This window comes from Eleutherodactylus coqui, chromosome 5 (genome assembly GCF_035609145.1).
Source record: "Eleutherodactylus coqui strain aEleCoq1 chromosome 5, aEleCoq1.hap1, whole genome shotgun sequence".
NCBI classification, from domain to species: domain Eukaryota; kingdom Metazoa; phylum Chordata; class Amphibia; order Anura; family Eleutherodactylidae; genus Eleutherodactylus; species Eleutherodactylus coqui.
The window spans coordinates 139,170,218-139,192,433 of NC_089841.1; the positions used below are offsets into that span (position 1 = coordinate 139,170,218).

A 22,216-nucleotide genomic window follows, 5' to 3' on the forward strand; every position below is an offset into this window, starting at 1 on the left:
TTTTAATTCCATTTAGTTGTGAAGTTACCTAGTGTTATAACTCTACTCAGTCCTACATCGGTAATGCTGCACTCTGCTTTTCAGTAAATCGTCAACCATGTTGGAACCATGGGACGTCTCTGAAAAATTGGACAAAAATTTTTTCGTTGCCTTTTCTAAACCGTAGTTTTATATAGTTTTTATTTTAAAGGGGTTTCCCCCAATTTTTTTTTTTTATGGCCGAGGAGCTAGTTTATATAAAACAAAGATCTCTGGAAAACCCCTTTAATGAATAGTACAGTTGAGAGCACTGGTAGCATTCTCTTAATATCCTTTTTTTTTTTCTTTAACAGGTACGTTCTCGAGCCAAAATCGAAAAAATAAGAGCAAGTTTGTTTAACAGCAGCGATCTTATTGGTTTATCCAGCCTGGACGGTGAAGATGAGCTGATGGAAATGTCAACTGAAGAAATCCTTACAGTGTCCACTGTAAATCAGAGTTTATTTGATACTCAAGGAATTCCGGGTTTGGGAGACTATTTCACTGATAAGTCCTTGAAAGGTGCGCTGAACTTGCTCAATAAATCAATTGCCTGTCGTCATGTTATATTGGTTTATCTAATGAAAAGAACTTCTTTAAGCACCCAAACTAAAATGTATTTTAAACTACTCTAAATCTTAGAACTGTTTATGGGTTGATCATCCAATATTTTCTCCATGGTTTAGATGGAGTTCATGCGGACTATTGTCCCACTGATAGCTAGTCTTAAGACAACTCCTTGCCTTCTTGGTTGCAATAAATACCATACGTTTAATAGCAGCAGAGACACATTATATTTGCATCATTTGATTTATTTTTTTTTTTTGTCCCCCCCCCTCCCTCCTTTCAAGTTTAAAACTATATGGCTTGTCTTTTATACTAGTATATGCATGTGACAATACTAGTGTTGTATTAATTGGGGTTTTTTTCTTTTAGGGGATAAGATAGTTCCAGAGGCCAGAGATGTCCTCACAGAAATATTCAAGAGCTGCATTCTTGCTGAGCAGATGTTGAGCTTGACTCCTACAAAGTACATTAAAGTATCAGATATTTATCTTAGTAAAGAGCAAATCAATTCCCAGACTCCAGGAAATCTGCTCCACACCTTTTTCACAAATGTTCGTCCGCCAAAAAAAGTTTTGGAAGATCAGCTGACACAGGTGAGCTTTCCTTGTCTAAAAACAACAACACGGACACGTTTGATTGCAGTAATACAGCCCATTGTTCATTGTATTACACTTATGATAAAGTAGCTCACCAAAAATGAAAGCTCAGTTTTGTATTGAATGTAAAATATTGTAGAATAACCCTTAAGCCCCATTTAAACACACAGATGATCGCTCAATAATAAGAAACTGACAGTTTTGAGCGATCCTTTTGCATTCGCTACTAATGGGCTAATCAGCCCATTAGTAGGTAACCAGCTTAATTTGCATGTATTTAGAGAACAGTTGGGTGATCTGTTTTCTAAATACATTGCTATTGTTCTCCAGCGGGACAGCAACTGAAAGAATGTTCTCAGTGCTGCCTGCGGAGAACTCAGTGTGCGGTCCCTCTTATCAGGGATGACGGATTTTAAGTGCACAATGGGCATGCATTTACAAGCAGTGATTATCACTTAAAAGATGGCTTTTGAGCGATATTCGTTGTGTGTAAAAGGGCCTTTACACTCATATCATCACGCATAAAGTTTCACATTGGTGAATGATTATTCATTCTGTATGATCACTGTCGCAGTCTTTTATATTTCTTTTTACAGGTGCTAGGCAATGCCTTTTTTGTTAGAAGGTTGGCATGGCAGTTGTGTATCTGACATATTTTATGACTGCTCTACATATGAAGTGCCTTCCATTCCTTTTTTGCATATTTCTGAAGAATCTCAGGATCTCTACCTTCACTTTCATTCACCTTCGCTGGATCATACTAGGTTCATGTGTTCTGCCTTCAGTACTTCCCATTCAGTTTAGACATGCTACTCTTCACATAGGGCTGGGCAATTAATGACTTTAATTAATTTAATCACCATTTTGCTAAGGCACGATTCTAACTTTCATCATAATCGTGCAATTGAGATTAGCTATGCCCCCATTTGACCTGGCCGAAATCCAGCTGGGGTCAGTGGGGTGTGTAGGACGCAAGGGCGTAGGACTGTGATCACTGGAGAAGGAAAGTACATGGAAGCTGTGATGAGGAGGAAAAGGACAGTATATGGAGACTATGATGGAGTGGTTGCATAGTACATGGGGGGCTGGGATGACTGCGGAGTGTGTGTATAGAACATGGGGGCTGGATAACTAGTGGTGTGGAACCCTATCCTTCATGTGAATATAACTAAAGTTTGTACCGCATCTTTTATATAAGGAAAGTGTATGAACAGCAAATCCCTGATGAGTACTGATTATCAAAATTGTCCTATTCAATTCTGATCAGTATATATTAAGGAATTGCTGTGTATGTGATTCCCTTATTTAACAAAAAAAAAGGTGTCTTGGTATTTTTAGCTTTTTTAGCAACCAAAACAAAAAAATAAGAAAATTGAGATTAAATCAAGAATAGAGAAATAAATCAAGATTTTAATTTTTGGCCAAATGGCCCAACCCCAACTCTTTCTACAAGTGTTGGGTTGTGATCCTCACAGGCTCCAAAAGCAGTTCTCCAGACTGGGGTCTGGACTCTCCGATGTCCGTCATCTTTATACTCCTCAGTAGCCATTATGAAAGCATTTCTCTTTATCAGTTGCATTATAGGTTCCAATCTGATCCTGTGGGCTCACATTTTCTCCAGCACTTGAACCATGGCCATTGGAAATCTCTGAAAGCTTTACTAAGCACCTGGGTGGCATGCACACCTCAACTCTCTCGAAGGAAGCAACTTATGTTTAGGTCTTATCTGCAGTCCAAATTTTTGTGATGGACATTCATGTTACAGACTATTTTGGTTGGGAACAACTGGACCCTGGAGAGTGCGCTTTCCATCCCATTGCCTTTGCCTAGATCTGTAAGCATAGGGCATCTCTGAGATCAACCTTTGGCTTTGTGGATACTTCACAAGGTTTTACTCCAGGACTGTGATCCTGTTTTAGTCAGAGCAGATACTCTGGTAACCCCACAAACTTTGTGACCTCAGAGACAGGCAGATCTCCAGGCTTTCTCCTCTTACTCTCTTTGCCTCTTGGTGTCTGGTCATGATGAGAGGCTTGTCCACTAGTCTGCTGAAGGATCTAAACCCGGCCTCTAGCCCCATCTATAGTCTTCTTTCTAAATAGTTCTACACTCAGTTTTTCTACTCACGTGGGATCTGTATCTGATCTTGCATGTTTTCCAGTTTCCCTCTTTTCCGGCTCCCTCCATCCTGCTAGTCTCTTACGGTTCTCTACCATTGATCCCACTTTTTATAATTCTACAGGACAAGGTGGACCTGTGTCGTGTGCCTTCCTTCCTCCTGTATATAATCTCCACCTTCTACCACAGTAAGGGTTGTGTTGTCCCCCCTTATGGTACTTCATCCTAGGGAGTGATGCTTTGGATTCACTCCACTATGTTTGAAGCATATTGTGAGAATGCGCAGAATCACTTTTCCCGGTTATGGCGCTCTTCCCGGAGCAGAAGTGATCCTGTGCTGTGGTGGCGCACTACATAGGGTGCAGCTCTCAGACTCTTGACTCCTTCAGGTGTACAGGGCAGCTGCTTGCTCCTTCATCTATACCTTCTTTTCTTTCTACATGGTTCGCACTTTTGCCCCAATATGTTGTTTGTAGTTTTCACGATAATGACTTTTAATTTTTCTGTTTAAAGATCCTACGGAAATATGGTGTTCCGAAACCAAAGTTTGACAAAAGCAAATATAGTAAAACTGGGAAGGAGCAGCACCCTGTAAAAGTTGTAAGCACAAAGAGGCCAGTGGGAAAGCCTTCTACGAAAGACAAAGCGGTCCTAAATAGTGTTAGGTGAGTATTCTCTAATGGTTTCAGCTTGATGGAAGCTGAAGTGGAGATGTTAAATCTCTTGAGATGATTGTATACACAAATATAATTGTACACTTTAACGTTCCTACCAAGATTTGTTTTAACTGCACAATTTCGCAGTGTTACTTGCTAACACCGGGGACTATTTAGGCAGCTCAGCTGCGCAAAAGTGTACAGTAAAATGTGCGGCACGTGATCACGCTCCATTCACAGCGTAATTGCGTCATCCTCACGCGAGCATATCCATTCATATGCTCCTGCGAAGGAACCCTTAGAGTCTCAGTTGCATTATTTAAGGAAATAGAAAACTGCACCACAGACTTTATTGAGAATCTAATATGTGTAAAAATGAAGAAGGAATCCATATGTGAAGTGCGTGTATGACGTTTCAGACTAAGTCATTCTGTATGGAGTTAGTAGGATAGAAAAGAATGATTACATTATAGAATCCTTAGGCTGGAAGGGGTTTCATGGAAGGGGGTCTGATCCCTAGAGTAACACCCCGTGCTTGCATATTCATGTTTCACCAAGCTTATACCGTAAATACGGCAACAGAACCAAGCCCGTACTGTGCATACGGCACTCGGAGCCTGTGGAGCAGATATGGCACAAAATCCTGAGCAAGATAGCGCAGTATGCTGCTTGCTAATTTGTCTGGAAGATTGCTGGTGGTATGACAGAAGCTGATGGGACCCCACTGTAGACCAGATCTACAGCTCAGCAGTACTCCGCACCATGAGTACAATTTCCATATTGTAATGGTAAACATATCCTAGACAGACATAAGAAACTCATGTCCCTTCAAATATTGCATGAGATCCCTCCTTGATGGATGGATGGACCTATTCTGGGATGCCTGTTGATGTTGAGTGTGAGCTACATTGATTGACACATTGATATACTGCAGACTCAAAATGGGAGCTTCTGGGGTTTGGTCCATATCTACCTATGTGAGTACAACACACGGTATATATTTATACTTGGTTCTATATACAGGTTAGTGCTTGGGGCGGATTAGGGTGCAAATAGGTTTTTTTTATTACAATTAATAAATGTTATGTTCTTTTGTATGATACAGCACGCCCTTCTGCGATTTTTATTATAGTATATAAGCAATCAAACAATTTCAGGTACTAATTCCATATTGGGGTGAATAAAAAAAATAAGATTAAAAAAAAAGATTTTTTTAGTTTACTATAAAAATAAAAAAATTAAAAGTAAAAAAAAAAACTTCTCGGTCATTGCATCTAAAAGCTGGTATCGTACGTACATATGTAAAGGTCCATTAAAAAAAATATCACAGAAATCATCTCAGTTCATGAGTGTATTGAGCTGGCAAACACCTAATCAGCATGGGTCTTGAGTGGGGGACCCCTCTGGCATCTACTGTTGATGGCCAATCCCAAGGATAGTTGACATAGGATAGGCCATCGGTAGTTGACAATTCGATAACCACTCCAAACTACTGGCTTCAATTTAACAATGTAAAGCAACAATAGCATGGTGCCAGCTCGAGAATACTTTTCCCTTTTTATCCAATTGTATGTAACGTCACATGGCGTCAAATTAAGAAAAGTAAATAATAAATCCCTTTTACAGAACTGCCCTAAGTGAAAAGAAGCCAATTGTGAAACCAAAATCTCCTGACAAGAGTCGGCCGGACGAAAAGGACCTTGACAAATCTCCGACAAAGAAGCAAGAAAGTAGGTCCCTTATTGTCGGTGTGCCCGTGCATACGCCATGTTGTGTTGGTCATGTAACCCATCTGTCTTTCTGCCATTGTCCAGTTGCAGAGGAGAAGTTTCTAACTCTAGATGGATTCCAGAAATTTGTGGTTGACAAAGCTAAGCAAGATATTAGAAGCATCTGGAGGGCAATTCTGTCCTGCGGATATGACCTCCACTATGAACGGTATGAACCAGTGCCCACTGACCATCAGGGCTGCAAGGAGACTTTTTTTTTTTCCCCTCTTTAAGTGTAACTTTTCAATTTTAACTATCCAGTGACCGCTGCAGTTCACAGGGGCGCACACAGTTGTATCCTGTATCATGATAGCCGCCAGTCTACCACAGAGACTGGTGCTGCTGCCTTTTTTTGTTTTTGTTCCTGCTATCTTTGGGGGGAAACTGGGTGTATTTATCTTGAACTACCTAGTGATAGAATTGTCTACCTCCCTCTCTCTAAAGGTTATGATTTCTCAATCTGGGGACTAACCGTTTAGCTGGAAGCTATTTTTCCTGGGGGGAAACTGGGTTCATTTACCTTGATCTACCTAGTGATAGGATTATCTACCTCCCTCCTCCTAAAAGGTTATAATATCCCAATTTGGGGATTAACCGTTTAGCTGGAAGCTGATTTGTTTGTAAAAACTCTCTTATGGTTCCTGATGAGGCTACGTAACAGGTAGCGGAAACGCGTTGAACCACTGATTTTTTTGAACCTACAAAATAATTGAGCTGGCAGTTTGGTGTACTGCATTATAACTTTTGTTTTGGTGGCTACAACTCGCAAAAAACGTTGGCAAGCTACAGCATTCTGATATCAGCTTTATATCGGATTTTTCTGAAACTAGCCAAAGTAGCGTGAATATTCTCTCACCTACGGCATTGTTTGACAGTCTATGCATTTTTCTCTATTTGGGAGGAATAACGCACGTGCTCTACAAAGCGGATACAAGTCCCCCATCTATTGAATATCTATAGCTGTCTATACAAGCTGGAACACCATTCTTAAATGAGCCTATCCAACTAGCTCTAGGATATATACCACGGAGAACAAAAATAGAAACTTTAATTCCGTTGGGAGAAAATATCGGTTCCTAGGCAACGTATATACTGCTTTCCCCTCATTTGACATAGGGGTGCAGTTTTTTATTTATTTGTGTATTTGTGTCTAGAGTTTAGGACTTTGTGTTACAAACTCCTTTTTATTTAGTTTTTCAATAAAAGCTATGTTTTAGAGACTTAACTGAACCCTACTGTGACATATCCATTTTTTCATCGAGGTGTTCGTCCTGCAACTGTGAAACCCCACAGTTGTATCCTGCAGCTATAGTATAACCCTTTCCAATCCACTGTCTGACGCCTTCCTACATTCTGATTGAAGCTTGTACATCTCTAATGTCAGAATACATCCCGCAGGGTATTCTTACTGTCTTTTGCCAGCCACTCCGCTGACGGAGCCTCTCTGGCGCACACACTGGCTTTAGCCAGCAGATGGCATCGTTGTATAACAGCAAAAAGAGAAGGCCTTTTAGGAAACCCTGAATTCAAAATTGGATTGGAAAGGGTTAAAAGATAAAATTGGAAAGTTGCGCTACAAAAAGTGTTCATGTAGCCCCAGCCTTAACCTTAAATTATTTCTAATTGTATTTTAAATATCGTGTTTTCCTTTTTCGCTGTATTTCACTGGCTATACAGCCTTATCATGTCTGTTGAGAGTCATCAGTTTCTTTCTATAGGTGTGCCTGCATTGATACACGACATGCGCAGAAATCCAGTAGAAAATGGACACTTGAAATGGATGTGGCTCTGGTTCAATATATCAACCGGCTTTGCCGTCACCTTGCAATAACACCCGCCCGGCTCCACCCTCATGAGGTCTATCTGGATATGTGTGATACTGCTGATCCCAGAGTGTCTTGTCTACTGAGTAGGTGGCTTCTTACTTGGATATGTTAGGCACATGATGATGCATGCTTCCTAGATAGTTTAAGACCTTTTTGCCTGTGTACAGACACAGGTCGGGTGTTAAAGGGTTATTTCTAGAGATGAGCCAGCATACTCGCTAAGGGCAATTACTCGATCGAGCATTGCCCTTAGCGAGTACCTGCCCGCTCGGAAGAAAAGATTCTGCTGCCGGCGGCGGGGGAGAGCGGGGAGGAACGTAGGGGAGATCTCTCCCTCTCTCCTCCCCGCTGCTCACTGCCGCAACTCACCTCTCACCCGCGCCGGCAGCCGAACCTTTTCTTCAGAGCAGGGAGATACTCGCTAAGGACAATGCTCGATCGAGTAATTGTCCTTAGTGAGTATGCTCGCTCATCTCTAGTTATTTCTTTCTTATCCCAGATCTCTATTGAAGTTAACACAGATTTTTCTATAAATTTCATAGACTTCAATGGAAAGGGCTATATGGACAACTCTATTGAATCCATAGTGCTAGTGATATAGATTTAAAATGTCCATGAAATTCAACCATTCTTGTATCCATTATATATCATTCAGCAATGTAGATCTAACCCTCAATGCCATTTTTTTTTAAAAATAAGTATCTAACCCTTTCTAAATGCTGCCATTGTCTATATCATTACTACCTTTTGGGGTAGGGCATTGCTTAATTGGACTACTGTAAAGACCCATTTAGACACAACGATTATCGCTCAAAATTCGCTGAAAAACTATCTTTTGAGCAATAACGTTGCATGTAAATGTGCCCATCTTTAACTTTTCTGCCGAATGATAGATCTCAGTTCGGCATGAAATCCATCGTTCCGCAGAACAGCTGATAAGATTCTGCCCAGGGAGCGCTGATTACAGCTGATTACATTGTCTCAGCTGTCAGCCCCATGGCAGAACAAGGGGAATGTATTCAGAGAACAGCGGGTGGTCTGTTCTCTAAATACAGCTCCTGGCAGCTCACACGCTACTAATTGGTACTAATAGGCATTAGTACAAGGTAAAGATTTTTTATGCAAAATAATCGCTCAAAAGCCATCTTTTGAGCGATCATCTTTGTGTCTAAATGCACCTTAAACTGCAAAGAACACTTTCCTATATTGATGTTTGGAATGTCCCCATGTCCGCTGTAGTGTTATGTTGGGGTTTCCATCATGGGTTTTTATTTCTCTTTTTATACACTCTGAAATCTTCTTTGCTGATTGACATTGAGTACTGCTGCTCAGTAGAGATGAGCGAGCGTACTCGCTAAGGCAAAGTACTCGAGCGAGTAGTGCCTTATACGAGTACCTGCCCGCTCGTCTCTAAAGATTTGGGTGCCGGCGGGGGAGATCTCTCTCTCTCTCACTCTCTCCCCCCCCCCCCCCCGCTCCCCCCTGCTCACTCCCGCAACTCACCGCTCTTCCCTGCCGGCACCTGAATCTTTAGAGACAAGCGGGCAGGTACTTGCATAAGGTACTGCTCGCTCGAGTAGTTTGCCTTAGCGAGTACGCTCGCTCATCTCTACTGCTCAGCTTACTTGTAACCATAATACCCAAGTCCTTTTCCTGCTCTGTTACCATATAACGTATTGTAAACATAGGGTTTCTAAGTGGGGTAAAGTGGAAAATACACAGTTGTGCTGTCTCTGGATGGCGAGGGGGGGGACCTTTGCTTGGCAGGTCAGTAAGATTACTGAGATAGATGTAGTTTGTTTTTTTTTTGTTGTACTAGCTTGAAAAAATAAAATACTTTTTTAATTTCTTTCTTTCACCACATTCTGACACCCTAATTTTTACTTTATTTTTGCACTGATGGGGCCTTGGAAGGACTTGTTCTTTTTGTGGGGCGAGCTGTAGGGTCTTTTTGTGCAGTTCTGGGGTACATACGACTTTGGCAGAAGAGATGGAACCTGCATTTAACGTCAGATATTTATGGCCTATCCTGTTAAGGTTTTAGGTGGGAATACCAGGGATTACTAGATACAAATAATAAATGATATTATGGTAAATGCATATCATCTAAATTTGTAACTTTCTTGTATCGCTCAGATGTTCCCATTGAAAGTCTTCGCCTACGGTTTGCCCTTCTTCAGTCGCTGAACACTACTTTAGAAACCTTCTTCCTACCTCTTGTGGAATTACGGCAAACAGACATGTATATGCACAGCATCGCGGCCTTGCTACAACAAGCAAAAGGTAAGGCGGGAAAATGTTCCCGTACGGAGTTGTAATTTGAAGTGCTCATCACTTGCATCTCGCTCTGTGGGAAGCCATTGTACTATGGCCTATACTTCTAAAGGGCTCGGATCGAGATACACGGATCTTTTTTACTTGTGTGCATTGTATTAAACCGGATTGCCTCTTAACCTAGTTTTGAGGCTAAATGACTTAAAAGTGACTATTTTATGGTTGTTTTTCTGTAAGAAGATGATAAATTTCTGGAGGAGCCTGCATTGTCTGTGGCTGATGCCACACTGTGGGTTATTTAATAAGCACGTTCACTAACTGAATTAAAATCCTATTAAACAGATTATGTAGGACAGATCTGTCATTTTAATTCCTTTATGCTACTTTGATTACTGCGCCAGCAATAAAGTTATTAATGGTATTAAAGGGGTAGTATGTACTGATCGCTTTGTCTATTCCGCAAATAGGACTGATCTTCTATGATACAAAAGTAACGGTGATGAATCGGGTGTTAAATGCCACGGTGCAGAGAACCGCTGACCATGCAGCACCGGAGATCAGCCTTGATCCACTGGAAATTGTGGGAGGTAAAGAAATGACATGTTAATTTCTTATTTATGGAGTACAAATATTGTTTAAGGCTCCTTGAGTATATAGTAATGCAATGACTTGTCAAGTACACAACGATAACATTTATGTATGTAGAAGGCTTCAGTGTCAGGGAATTAACCACTGGGCTTATGGTATAATCTTCACAAAACACAGTTCATCTTCATGTAACTCATTAGCTTCTTTTTAACAATAAGTGCTTTTAAAGGGCCACCCTGATAAAAACACATTTTTCCATCCCTGCCCCTCACCTGATGTCCTGTCACACTCTGGAGGTCTCCTCTGTTTATTGCAGCCACTTCCATGCAGTGCAGCCTCCTGTCTGATGCTTATCGAGCACCATCTTGAGAGTGAGATTTTTTTAACTTTCAGTTCCACACTAGTCCCATGATGCATCAGCACAGCATTGGCTGAAGCTATACCCCTTTGCCTTCCAAGGGGATTGTTTAATTATCATTACCTTTTATATTCTGTTAAATAAGCCACAGACCATAAGCATACGGTGAGGAGGATGAGCTGTGATCTCCTATATTATTACTGTGTGACAGGAGTTGCGTGATCATCATCAGTAACTGTGGTAGGAGACTCCGTGTTCCCTTCTAGACAGATTATGTGGTAGGATTCATGTAACAGCATCACTCAGACTGTGAAATCGACTAGTTTCAGACATCATAACCCCAAGCAGATCTGTGCTGGTCAGAACTGACATCACACAACCATCTAAGGAAAAAGAAGCCAGGAGTTTGACAGAAAGAATCAACCAACTTACTGACTTAAATATACTGGAGGGGGAGCCTAATTCATGAATAAATGAAACCACTAGAGTGGCTCTTTAATTACACCGCCTTAGTTCCATACTGTTCTAACTCCACTTTTGGATGCTTGTCTGTTAAACATCCGTGTTCCAACTCTCAGAGTTTGAGGAAACAGTATTATGTTAGCTTGCATTGTATGTCCTGATCCAGAAGATAGTTTTTCAAATCCCTAAAATTGGACTGTCCTAGTAAATGTTGAACATTTGGGACACCTAATCTGAATGCTCACTGCTACTAAATGGAGTATGTCTTGTGTCGCTGTGTGCTGCAATGACTACTAAAAACTAAAATAAAGAAGTGCCAGGATACGACATTTAATCGTAACATTATTGGTCTTTGCTTCCATCTCACAATGAGTTTTCTATTGCCTATATACTTTTGTACCTCTGAAATGTGATTGCTTCTCCCATAGGTGAAATTCGGGGTTCAGAGAACTCTTACTTCTGCCAAGCAGCTCGACAATTGGCATGTATACCATCCTCACAGCTATGTGTCAAATTAGCTAGTGGAGGTGATCCAACCTTTGCCTTCAATATTCGCTTCACTGGGGAGGAGGTGCATGGAACAAGTGAGTGACACGGGGCCTTTCTGATTGTGGTCACATGAACAGGATCTCCTCTCTTCCCAGTCATCACATTATTGTAACTTTACAAAGGAAAGGTTGTGCTTGAAACTGCAAACACGGTGCTTTGTGGGCCCTAACATCACTGAAGAGATCACTATGAAACCTTCTGGCCATTGTTTAGTGGTTCTTAAAGAACACCGATCACCAGGTGTGAGCACCATAAACTAAGTTATGATGATCATACGGCAGGTTCCCTGGAGTCCGGGGAGGTATTTCTTCCTATAGCTTTCCCAGCTCACCAATCCAGCGCTGTCACCCCCAAAAGTCAGCACTGGCTGCACACTGTGCACGTGCACTCCCATAGCAATCAATGGGAGTTTATTCGCTTAGCCAATAGCCCGGCTGACTTTCCGAGGCGACAGCGCTGGATTAGGGAGTCGGATAAGCATAAGAAATACCTCCACAGAATTGAGAGAGCCTGCTGTATGAGAACCAAAACTTGCTTTCATACCTGGTGACAGGTTCCCTTTTCTTGGGTCTCATTTTGATATTTTTTTTCTTACTATCACAGTGTAAATGATAGTAATAAGCATTCATTGCGTCATCCTTAAATATCATAATGATTACAAAAATGTATTTATAATATATATAAAACCAGAAAAGTAGTAAATAATGCTGGACATTGTTCTTAGGTGGGTCGTTCCGGCATTTCCTCTGGCAGGTGTGTAAAGAACTCCAGAGCTCCTCCTTGTCCCTCTTGCTGCTGTGTCCCAGCTCTGCTGTTAATAAGAATAAGGTGAGAAGTCAGCAAAATGCCTTTTTAGTTACTATATACAGGGAAAGCTGAGCTCATGAAGAACAGTGTGTTCTTTTTGTAACTTGCAAGCTCTAATTCCTTCGTCTGGCAGTGAGAGCTTGACTTGGTTTTCCTAAAGGGGTTTCCCATTACTTAAAATTGCTCCACAGGCACTCTGTACTTCCTGGCCGGTGCTGACCAGGACATGTGACTGCTGCAGCCAATCACTGGCTATACTAGGTCACTGCTGCGGTCAGTGATTGGTTGCAGCAGTCACATGCTCTGGTCAGCAGAAGCCAAGAAGGACAGAGTGGCTGTGGAGCAATTTTAAGTAATGGGAAACCCCTTTGATAGTTCCTGTCTGTTAATGTGGGAATGGGGTAACTGCATCGACTTTCAGTCTGGTATAATGCTGCTCAGAGTGGGGCCACATAACACTCTAGATGAAAAGATCTGCATTTATAGGAGAGGCGAGAATGAGCCTACAAATTTGGCATAGAGTCTTACCTAAAAGAAAACAGACAGACATGTCCTCACTGACAGAACTGCTCTTGATCACGTATTATGACCATTACCTTTACTGGTTTTAATCCTTTTCTTTTACAGGGAAAATACCTTCTCACTCCCAGCCCTATAACCTATGCAGAGGAGCAGTTGCTCCATTTCTTTGGTCAGCTCCTGGGTATAGCTATCCGAGCGGATGTGCCCCTTCCACTGGATCTCTTGCCTTGCTTTTGGAAGATGCTTGTAGGGGAACCAATGGATCCTGAAACTGATCTTTACGAAGCTGATATTCTAACCCACAACTACATCAAAAAGTTTGAAAATGTAAATATTCCAGTTTTTTTGTTTTGACTTACCTATCTCCTCCTTTTGCTCTAATCCTGTATTTATGTATCTTACACCTATATTAAATAACATATACACCCCTTGAGGGTGGATTTTAACATTGCAAAGTACAAGTATTGCACTATAGAGCAAACCTATTTCCTGTAGTTATCAATAGCACGTCTTTGGGGTAGGGTTGTAGTGCTGCACTGTGTTGGATATACTCTTGAGAAAGGAGATTATGGTCACCAGTCACTGAAATGCGTTGAGCTGCCATTGAATGGTGTGCTGATCCATTTGGGATGTGGCTGCTCAGTTATCATATTGCTGGCCCTAATAGGGAGTTTTATGCCGTTGTTTGCAGTTCTGTGCAATTATTTGAAGCTTTTGCATGCAGTGTGGCATCTACTGGTGCCACATACCCAGTGGGTATACTTTTAGATTATTAATCCTCTATCTATTTGATGCTGTGTTGATTTTTCTATATACTCCTTTGAGTTAGGCAGATGTCAGAGACTTCCTGTCCGAAGTTATGCATTTTTGTCAAAAGTATTGGCTGGCCCCATGGTTCTACTAAAGGCAATACCTTAGTGCTGCAGCACACCATGATGTTTTGAAGAATTGTTTGCTTCCAGCACTGTAACAATAGTTTGGGTCCTTTCCTATATGGCTAGCACAGAGTCCTAAAGAGGATGGATGTGCTTTTATGCAATTTCTGTTTTATTAAAAAAGAACGTTCATTCACTATAAAAACAATATAATTTTTTTGTTACCTGTAATATCTTGTTTTTCTTGCTGAGTTCATTGGGGAATACAGAAGACCATGATACACTATCTGCTATCACTAGAAGAGGGACACTAAGAAAAAAAATGTTAGCTCCTCTTACTCGGGCTATACTCCTCCTACAGACACAAAGCTAATCCGTTTGCAGCTGCAAGTAGAAGGAACCAACATAAGATGAACAGGAAAAACTAGAACAAAAATGTTGATGGCTTAGAATCAAGAAAAAGTAGAAGCCAAACCAGTAGAATCCCAAAAAAGAAAGATACCTGGGTGGGAGCTGTAGCCCCCTAAGAGCTCAGCAATAAAAAGATTTTATGGGTTATAAAAAATTCTATTCTTTTCTCTTGTGTCATTGGCGGACAAAAAAGTCTGTGGGGCGATCTAAAACCATTCTGGGTGGAGGGAAAACCCAATTGTTCAGTATTGTATGCAGAACTTACAACTGAAAGAAGTATTGGAGAGTGTTAAGTGCTGTCAAAATGGATAAATTACTACCCACTAAAGCCCCATTTACACGCAACGATTATCGCTCAAAAGCCATCGTTTGAGCGATAATCGTTGTGTGTAAATGCTCCCATCTTTCACTCTTCGGCTGAACGATTATTTTTAGGTGAGCATAAAATCCATCATTCAGCCGTAGAGCTGATAGCAGGGACCGCATGCTGTGTTCTCCACGAGGAGCGCTGTTTACATTTTATTCAGCTTGCAGCCCAGCAGCAAAACAAAGGAACTGTATACAAAGAACAGACCACCTGCTGTTCTCTGCATACAGCTTTGGAGGCTAATTTACATGCAAATGAAGGTAATAAGCTGCTAATAGGCTTTAGTGCCTATTAGCAGCATATGCAAAATGATCGCTCATTCTGCCTATCTTTTGAACTAATTTTGAGCAATCATCTATGCATGTAAATGGGCCTTAAGACCAGTCATCACTCCAGGATTATTCTGCATACAGTCAAGAGCTCTATGGGGAGGCATTAATATCTCACACAGAGATATGGTGTGATCAAAAGCACTCCAATTTTAATGTGACAAAATACATGACACTTGAAAAAGACCAAGTGTCGAAACGTTGTATTTCTTCTACCTGCAACCACTGGGAGGAATAAAGGAAGTTTTTGAATGAAGCACCGTGTATGCTGTCATCATCTCTCTTTGTGCATTGATCTTTGCGGATCCCTATCCGGATCAGGATCTCAAACAGGTGGCTATGCATTTTCTTGTCCAAACCTACACTGGGTTTTGAGGAGTGCTGCAGACGTCTATTTCTTCTATATTAAAATACATGACTTTGTTAGTCTTCCTTTTCAGTAAACAGTCTACTGAGTTTGCGCAGAGAATGCAACAGCGCTTGCAACATTATACCTCATGTAGAATGAGAGATAGGTACAGAATACAAATATGTGCTCTTACACTTTTGAGCAGAGACCCAAGGTAGATCATTCAAGAGGCCTACAGAGCTCTAACGCAATGTGTTGCGAGTTAAAAAAAAAAAGCATTTTACCCTTGTAGTGGCTATCCTGATCCGTTGAGCAATTGTAGCCCCGGATGCCATGCAGCTGATGAAAGAAGAATCACACCGGTGAAAAAAGAATGTTTCGGATCTGAAGGACAACTACATCTAGATGGAAGAAAAGGGGGAAAAACAGAAGATCAGCATATCTTGGTGAGCACCAGAGAGGGAGAATAGGAAAAGATCCTAACTGAGGCACCCATCAGATGAAAGAGGGGGCCACCAAAGCCGCTCCCTTCCAGGGAGAGCGATCAAAAAGAGGCCCAAAACATGCCTGCTTGGCTGTTTGTTAGATGATAATAAAAGGTGCTGCATGGAGGACCTCCTAGATCAATGGGCCTTATGGAAGATTTGCAGGATAAAGGTCACTGAAAGAGGATGGAAAAGGTAGACCCTTGCCCCACAAGGAAATTAGGCTAAAGCCCTACTAGTGAAAGACCACAATTTTTAAACAATCAGAACATGAAATGTGGAGATTGTAACAGCTGTTCGAAGACTGAAGTCATCCCAATGAACATCCAGATCAAGCTGGAGAATCTGACATCAAAAGAAACTAGGTGTTTGAAATGGAATGACGGCAAGTCATTTTTTGGGGTTCCCCTCCAAGCACATGACTGGTAAATTACATTTGGAGGAAGGGTCTCCTCTGTTGGGTGCGGATGTTTTCTGCTAAAGGAGTCTGCTACCCATTTATCAACTTCCCAGAATGTAGATCCAAGCAAGAGCTGCATTGTGGGAAGGCACAGAACATGATTCTCCATTCACAATTATATCCTTTTTGACACTGACATCACTACTGTGGATCCCACCTTGATGCTACAGCATTGCCTGACTGGACCTGGATAAAACAACCCTCCCATATAGAGGAATCCAGGGAGGAAAAGACAAGGAGTTCACTCTGCGTTCTAAGGATGTTATTTGGAATTACCATCTCCTCCCTTGACCAGGAGTCCTATAATGAGAAAGTTTAAAAGATTGTACAGCATAACAAGGTTATCAATGTGGATGGAGAGCGGGAGGAGAAAGATTAGCCAGAGTATTAGAAAGCTATCAAGGCTTTTAGAACCGGAAGACTCCTTCACCAGGATGTCGGCCAGGAATTATATGACCAAAGTGGCGAGCATTACTGCGAGTCGGGCCCGGTCTGCCGTGACAACCTATCAGTGATTGCTTCGGGGCTGATGGAGCAATATAGGGAAGCGCCCCTGTCTAATGACATCTATTTAACACAGCTGGCACCCACCATGTATGGAGCCCACTGCAATGTATGACATACATGTACCTCATTGGTGGTTAGGAGGTTACAGGAACACTAGACCTAGAAATAAAAGTAAACCGTAGCTATACGTGTCCTTTATGTTTCAGTCCGCAGTATTTTCTTCCTGATTGTAAAGCATACAGTCTTGTAGAATACACGGCTTAATCTCTGCTGGTCTGTTCCGTTTCGGCTTGTGGCAGAGCAGCAGGATTAAGCAAAGGGGCGGAGCTTAATCTTTTTGTCCGGCTGCAGACAGTAGAGGGGGAGGAGCCTGCTGCAGCCAGTTGTCTTACAGGCAGACACAAAATTGTGCAGAAGAGGAAGGGGGAATATGCCCTCCCTCACTAATGCTCTAAGGTCCGAATGGATTCACATGTCGACTACCACGTTGTGTGGTCATTTGCTCCTACTATTCTATATTCTGGATCCTTTGTATTTGTGCTGTTAATCTCTAGAGTTGACTCCTCTAATATCTTTCTCTTGTCTGCTCTCTAGGTCAATGATGAAGCTGAACTTGAAACTCTCTGTGCTGAAATAGCATCGCAGCATCTTCCTACTGAGAGTCCAGACTCCCCCAACAAGCCAAGCTGTAAATTTACCTATCCAACAATGACCGGGGAGGAGGTGGAGCTGTGTACAAATGGAAGACACATTCCTGTCATGTGAGTACCCGATGAGAGCTGAGAGTAAACAATGATAAACGGGCAAAAATAAATGATAATCCGTGTAAACGCAGCCAATGACCAAACGATAAATTGTCCGCTTTTCGTTCATTATATGCAGTCATAAAAATCTGTTGGATTGTTCGCTAATTGTTCGGTTTAAATACTAATCGTTCAGTCATTCTCATTCACTTATACAGTGAGTAAGAACGACTAAATGATTTGAGCAAGCCAACAATGTATCTGCCTGTATAAACAGGCTGCATGACCGAACTCTGACATCATTCGCTCATCCACCCGATAAATCGTTTCGTGTAAATGGACCCTAAGGATCACTAAATCCAAATCATTCATGTTTTATAATATGTGACTTTATGTATATTTTGTGGCAGTCCATGCTACATTTTAAGTAAGAATAGCTCATCTGAACCACAAAGGTCTGTAAATGTTACAGGGTATAGAGAAGGGTTTAAAGGGAACCTGTCGGCAGAAATATCAATCTACATCTGCCGCCATAGCGCTATGCAGCATAATATATGCAGATCACACGTGTTTGTATAAAAGTAGCTTTTTTAGCTTCACCCCAGAATCTTACTTGTAATGTTGCACATTCTGTATGCAAATTTGCCATCTCAAGTCAAAAAGGTGGTCCCACCATCACTCCGAGTCACCGCATCATCACAGAAACCCAGCCTTTCCTCTTGCTTGCCGCCTCCCTGCGTCTTGACATCAGCGCTAAAATCTCACGCATACACCGCGTCTTCCCTGCACATGCGAAGCAAGGTGTATACACCTGAGCATGTAGGGGGAAGACGTAGCCTTGGGGCCCCGTGTGTGCGAAAATCTTAGAGCTACAAGTGCTGACGTCAAAAAACGAGAAGGAGATGCAGGCTGTGTCTCCGAAGATGTGGTGACTCTGGGTGATGGTGGGACAATCTCTTTGACTCAAGATGGCTTCAGGATTTTACTCAAGTTTAACCTTTTTTTTTTCTTTTAAATCCCCCTTAATAAAATATCTTTGTAACTAATCACATTAATTTAGAAATGTTTAGAGTGGAACAAACCAAGTTAAGGGGATATCAGAAAACTCATCTGGCTCCTATACCATTTACTGCTGGAACATACGAAAACTAAGCCTGCTAACAGAAAAATGTGTGTGCGCTTGTCTAAACCGCTTCTGGCTTATTATTACAGCTGGGAGAACAAGGAGATATATGCAGCGGGAATCCGAAACCTCCGCATGCGTGAGCTAAAGAACCAGGATTGTATGAATGCTGTCCGTGCGGGGCTGGGCTCTATCATCCCACTGCAGCTTCTGACCAGCCTGACCGCCTTGGAGATGGAGCTCCGAACATGTGGGCTGCCATTCATCAATTTGGAGTTTTTAAAGGTACAGATCTTACAGCCTAGTGGAACAAACCTAAATGGGATTTCTTTCATTCTATCAATGAATGCTTCATTCTTTTGTCCTGTTTTAGGCTCACACCATGTATCAAGTCGGTCTAATGGAGACTGATCAGCACATAGAGTTTTTCTGGTGTGCTTTGGAGATGTTTACTCAGGAAGAACTTTGTAAGTTCATTAAATTTGCCTGCAATCAGGAGCGCATCCCCTTTACATGCCCATGTAAAGATGGCGGCCCAGATACTGCACACGTTCCTCCTTACCCCATGAAGATTGCGCCACCTGATGGAGCAACAGGTAAAAGCAGACAAATGATCATGCATAAGAGTTTCTCCATTGTTTTATTGTGTATTGTGCACAGACAATCTCATACTTCCCATACTGCTACCTAACCGAAAAATACCCTTTGCAGGTTCCCCAGACTCAAGGTACATCCGTGTGGAGACCTGCATGTTCATGATAAAGCTCCCACAGTACTCTTCTCTGGAGATCATGTTGGAGAAACTGAGGCATGCCATTCACTACCGAGAAGACCCACTCAGTGGTTGAACCCGATCCTAACAGACCAGAATAGAACTTGGAAGAGGGAACCGGACTGTTTATATGGGAGCTCCTCCGGCTCACAAGCTTGCCCCATGGACAGAACGCCGAGGAAACCAGATTACTGAACTTTTTTCTTTTGTTCTGTCCAAACCTGCACATTTACCTTTGTATTTGTGAAGTCTCTGGTGGGGTTTTTGCCTTGTTTGTGAATTGTTTGTAGAATACTTTTAGTACTGATGGTGTGCGCAGATTATTTGATTTACCCCCCAAATGCAGAAGAGTTTTACTGCTCTTGATGTTTGGGGCAGAATAAAAAAAAATATTTTATACACTGACTGGAGGAACATGAACAAATGAGAAATAGGTTATCTGTAAATAAGAATACACAACATAATATAATTTAATGATAAATTATTTCCAGAGTACAGGAATGTAACACACTGGATATAGAGCTGTGAAAAAAGTTTTTTTTGTTATTTTTTTATTTAGTTATTTTGCAAATTCCTATTTAAGTTCTAATAGTTCTACTAAGCACTGGATACTGCTGGCTGTGAACAGTCCCATGCTGAAGGGAATTCACCATTTTAATATCCTGAGCTTTACTCCGTATATAGGAGCATGAGCTGCACATGAGTTTTTTGGTTTTTTTGAGAAATATTTTTTTATTTTAAGCTATTGGTTTTATTTCAGGTTTGCTGGTTCAGTTATAGATTGGGATGGGTCCAGCTAATGGTGAACATTCTCTGGAGAACTTGAATCTGTGGCCTTATGCTGGTGAGAATTGGAAGGTGTGGGAGCACATACAGTTATACACAATGCACTGTATTTATTAAGGGCTTGGACCATATGCAGCACAGAGAAATAGCAGATTAGTCTTTTGGGTGGGTGGATTTTTGCAGCTAGTTTTGCCCCTCCAGCTTTGGGATTTTCGGAATAAGCACAGGACTTTATAATTGTCAGTGGAAAAGTGTTACTTTTCTGAGGAGCTTCCCATTAGACCAGTTGATTGTTAGTGTTCATATGGTAGAGAACATGAAAACTAGGGATGTTGAGAAGTATTATGGTATCATTGGTGTCATCAAATGACCTGTCACTCATCCCACGGATGAGCTAAATTATTCTGACTTGTTTCCAATAAATGAGTAGAACATGTAGGAACATTACTAGACGGACTGGAGCCGAACCTCTGTGTCAGGAGAACATAACCTTATTTCAAGGAAAATGTAATGCATACTGTAAGAATGCAGCAAGAAGGTAAGGTTTTTGCCATGAAGATCCATTAGTGGGTAGATGCACCCTAACTAATCTTATATTTACGATTTGGTGCGTACAATCTCTTGCTACCATTAAAAAGAGAAGTAATAAAGGTGATGGCACAGATTTAGTTAGTCAATGCCTTAAGCTTTGGAGTAGAAAAGCTTGGATTGACTCTGAGTGTCCGATCTCTTGCACCAACTCGGAGTATGTTTCCATATGCAGGGATACTTTAGTACTATCTATGCAGAGACACCTGGCTCAGCAATACAGCAGTGATTACTGCTGTAACATTATATATGTGCTGATATGATGGTGCTATTGATCAGCCTACAAGACATCCATCTGAGTGGTTTCTGGTTAGAGATGGCCCGTATCATCGTTCAGGATTTTACCATCTCCTGGAATGGACTTGTTACTTATGATATTGTAGTGAAGAAGCATTGCCAACCTAGAGCCATCCACTAAGAAGACTGTAGAATACCATTATTTACATGAAGGAGACCTAGTTTTATCGACCGATTCACCTCCAATTACAAGGTGGTGTGGAAATCTCTTTATTTTAGATGTTTGCTGAGAGTCCTGACAAGTGGTCCACATCAGAAAGTAGCATTAGGCAAAAGACAGCTGCAATAAAAAGAAAAAAACACTATAGTATTGTCTTATAAGCTGGAAGAACAACCTAGAGCTCAGCTCTTCTTCATGGAGGAAAGTAAATGTGATAGCCTTATTATAGAACTGAGACTGGGGGTAGCAGCCAGAACTGCTTTACTCCACACTGCAGCCTCCAATAAACCCCACCAGTCTTGCCAGATACAAGGCTCATTATGATGACTGCGGGTGAAGTGGCCCATATGACATAGAAACACTTTAGCAATGGGTTTAAGTGCAACATATCTACTTTTTGAGCCCTAAAAGTGTGCTGTACAGTTGATGTATATTTATTATTGCAGTTATCTATGGTTGCATTTAACAAATCCTTTAACTCAATGCCATTCCCCTTGTCTGTACTGGTATTTAAAACACTGCTGTGTAAATGAAGCATACTAAACAAGGAAAGTGTCATGAGAATAAATAAACTGATTTTGAATGTCTTCCAGTCTCACTTGTTTCTTACTCCCTACACTACCAACCTGAGATTGGGGGGGGGGGGGTAGAGTGGAACTGCAAATACTATATTGACAAATATGAACATGCTGTATTAGAATACACTTGCAAGATAACAGTAAAGCCCAATGTCCACATGCAGATTTAATTATAAAATCCGCGCGTGTCTCCTGCCAGGGAGATTTGCAGCTCCAGAAGCCCATAGGGATGCATTAGCATCCGCAGGGCAAATTAATGCATGCTGGTGTGATTTT

General features: G+C 41.5%; 1 protein-coding gene across 2 annotated transcripts in view; it reads left to right on the forward strand.

The window, feature by feature from the left end:
• Positions 1–21,950, forward strand: part of HECTD4 (HECT domain E3 ubiquitin protein ligase 4) — a 144,232-nt gene extending 122,282 nt beyond the window's left edge. For both annotated transcript variants that reach the window (XM_066603229.1, XM_066603230.1), the window contains exons 62-76: positions 333–540; positions 955–1,178; positions 3,813–3,964; positions 5,582–5,685; positions 5,770–5,893; positions 7,443–7,633; positions 9,687–9,833; positions 10,292–10,411; positions 11,661–11,816; positions 12,506–12,609; positions 13,216–13,437; positions 17,488–17,654; positions 18,849–19,044; positions 19,133–19,355; positions 19,471–21,950. In XM_066603229.1, the coding sequence (XP_066459326.1) occupies positions 333–540; positions 955–1,178; positions 3,813–3,964; positions 5,582–5,685; positions 5,770–5,893; positions 7,443–7,633; positions 9,687–9,833; positions 10,292–10,411; positions 11,661–11,816; positions 12,506–12,609; positions 13,216–13,437; positions 17,488–17,654; positions 18,849–19,044; positions 19,133–19,355; positions 19,471–19,607 (2,475 nt within the window). In that variant the 3' untranslated portion in view covers positions 19,608–21,950. The remainder of the gene's footprint in view (positions 1–332; positions 541–954; positions 1,179–3,812; positions 3,965–5,581; positions 5,686–5,769; positions 5,894–7,442; positions 7,634–9,686; positions 9,834–10,291; positions 10,412–11,660; positions 11,817–12,505; positions 12,610–13,215; positions 13,438–17,487; positions 17,655–18,848; positions 19,045–19,132; positions 19,356–19,470) is intronic.
• Positions 21,951–22,216: the final 266 nt, after the last annotated feature.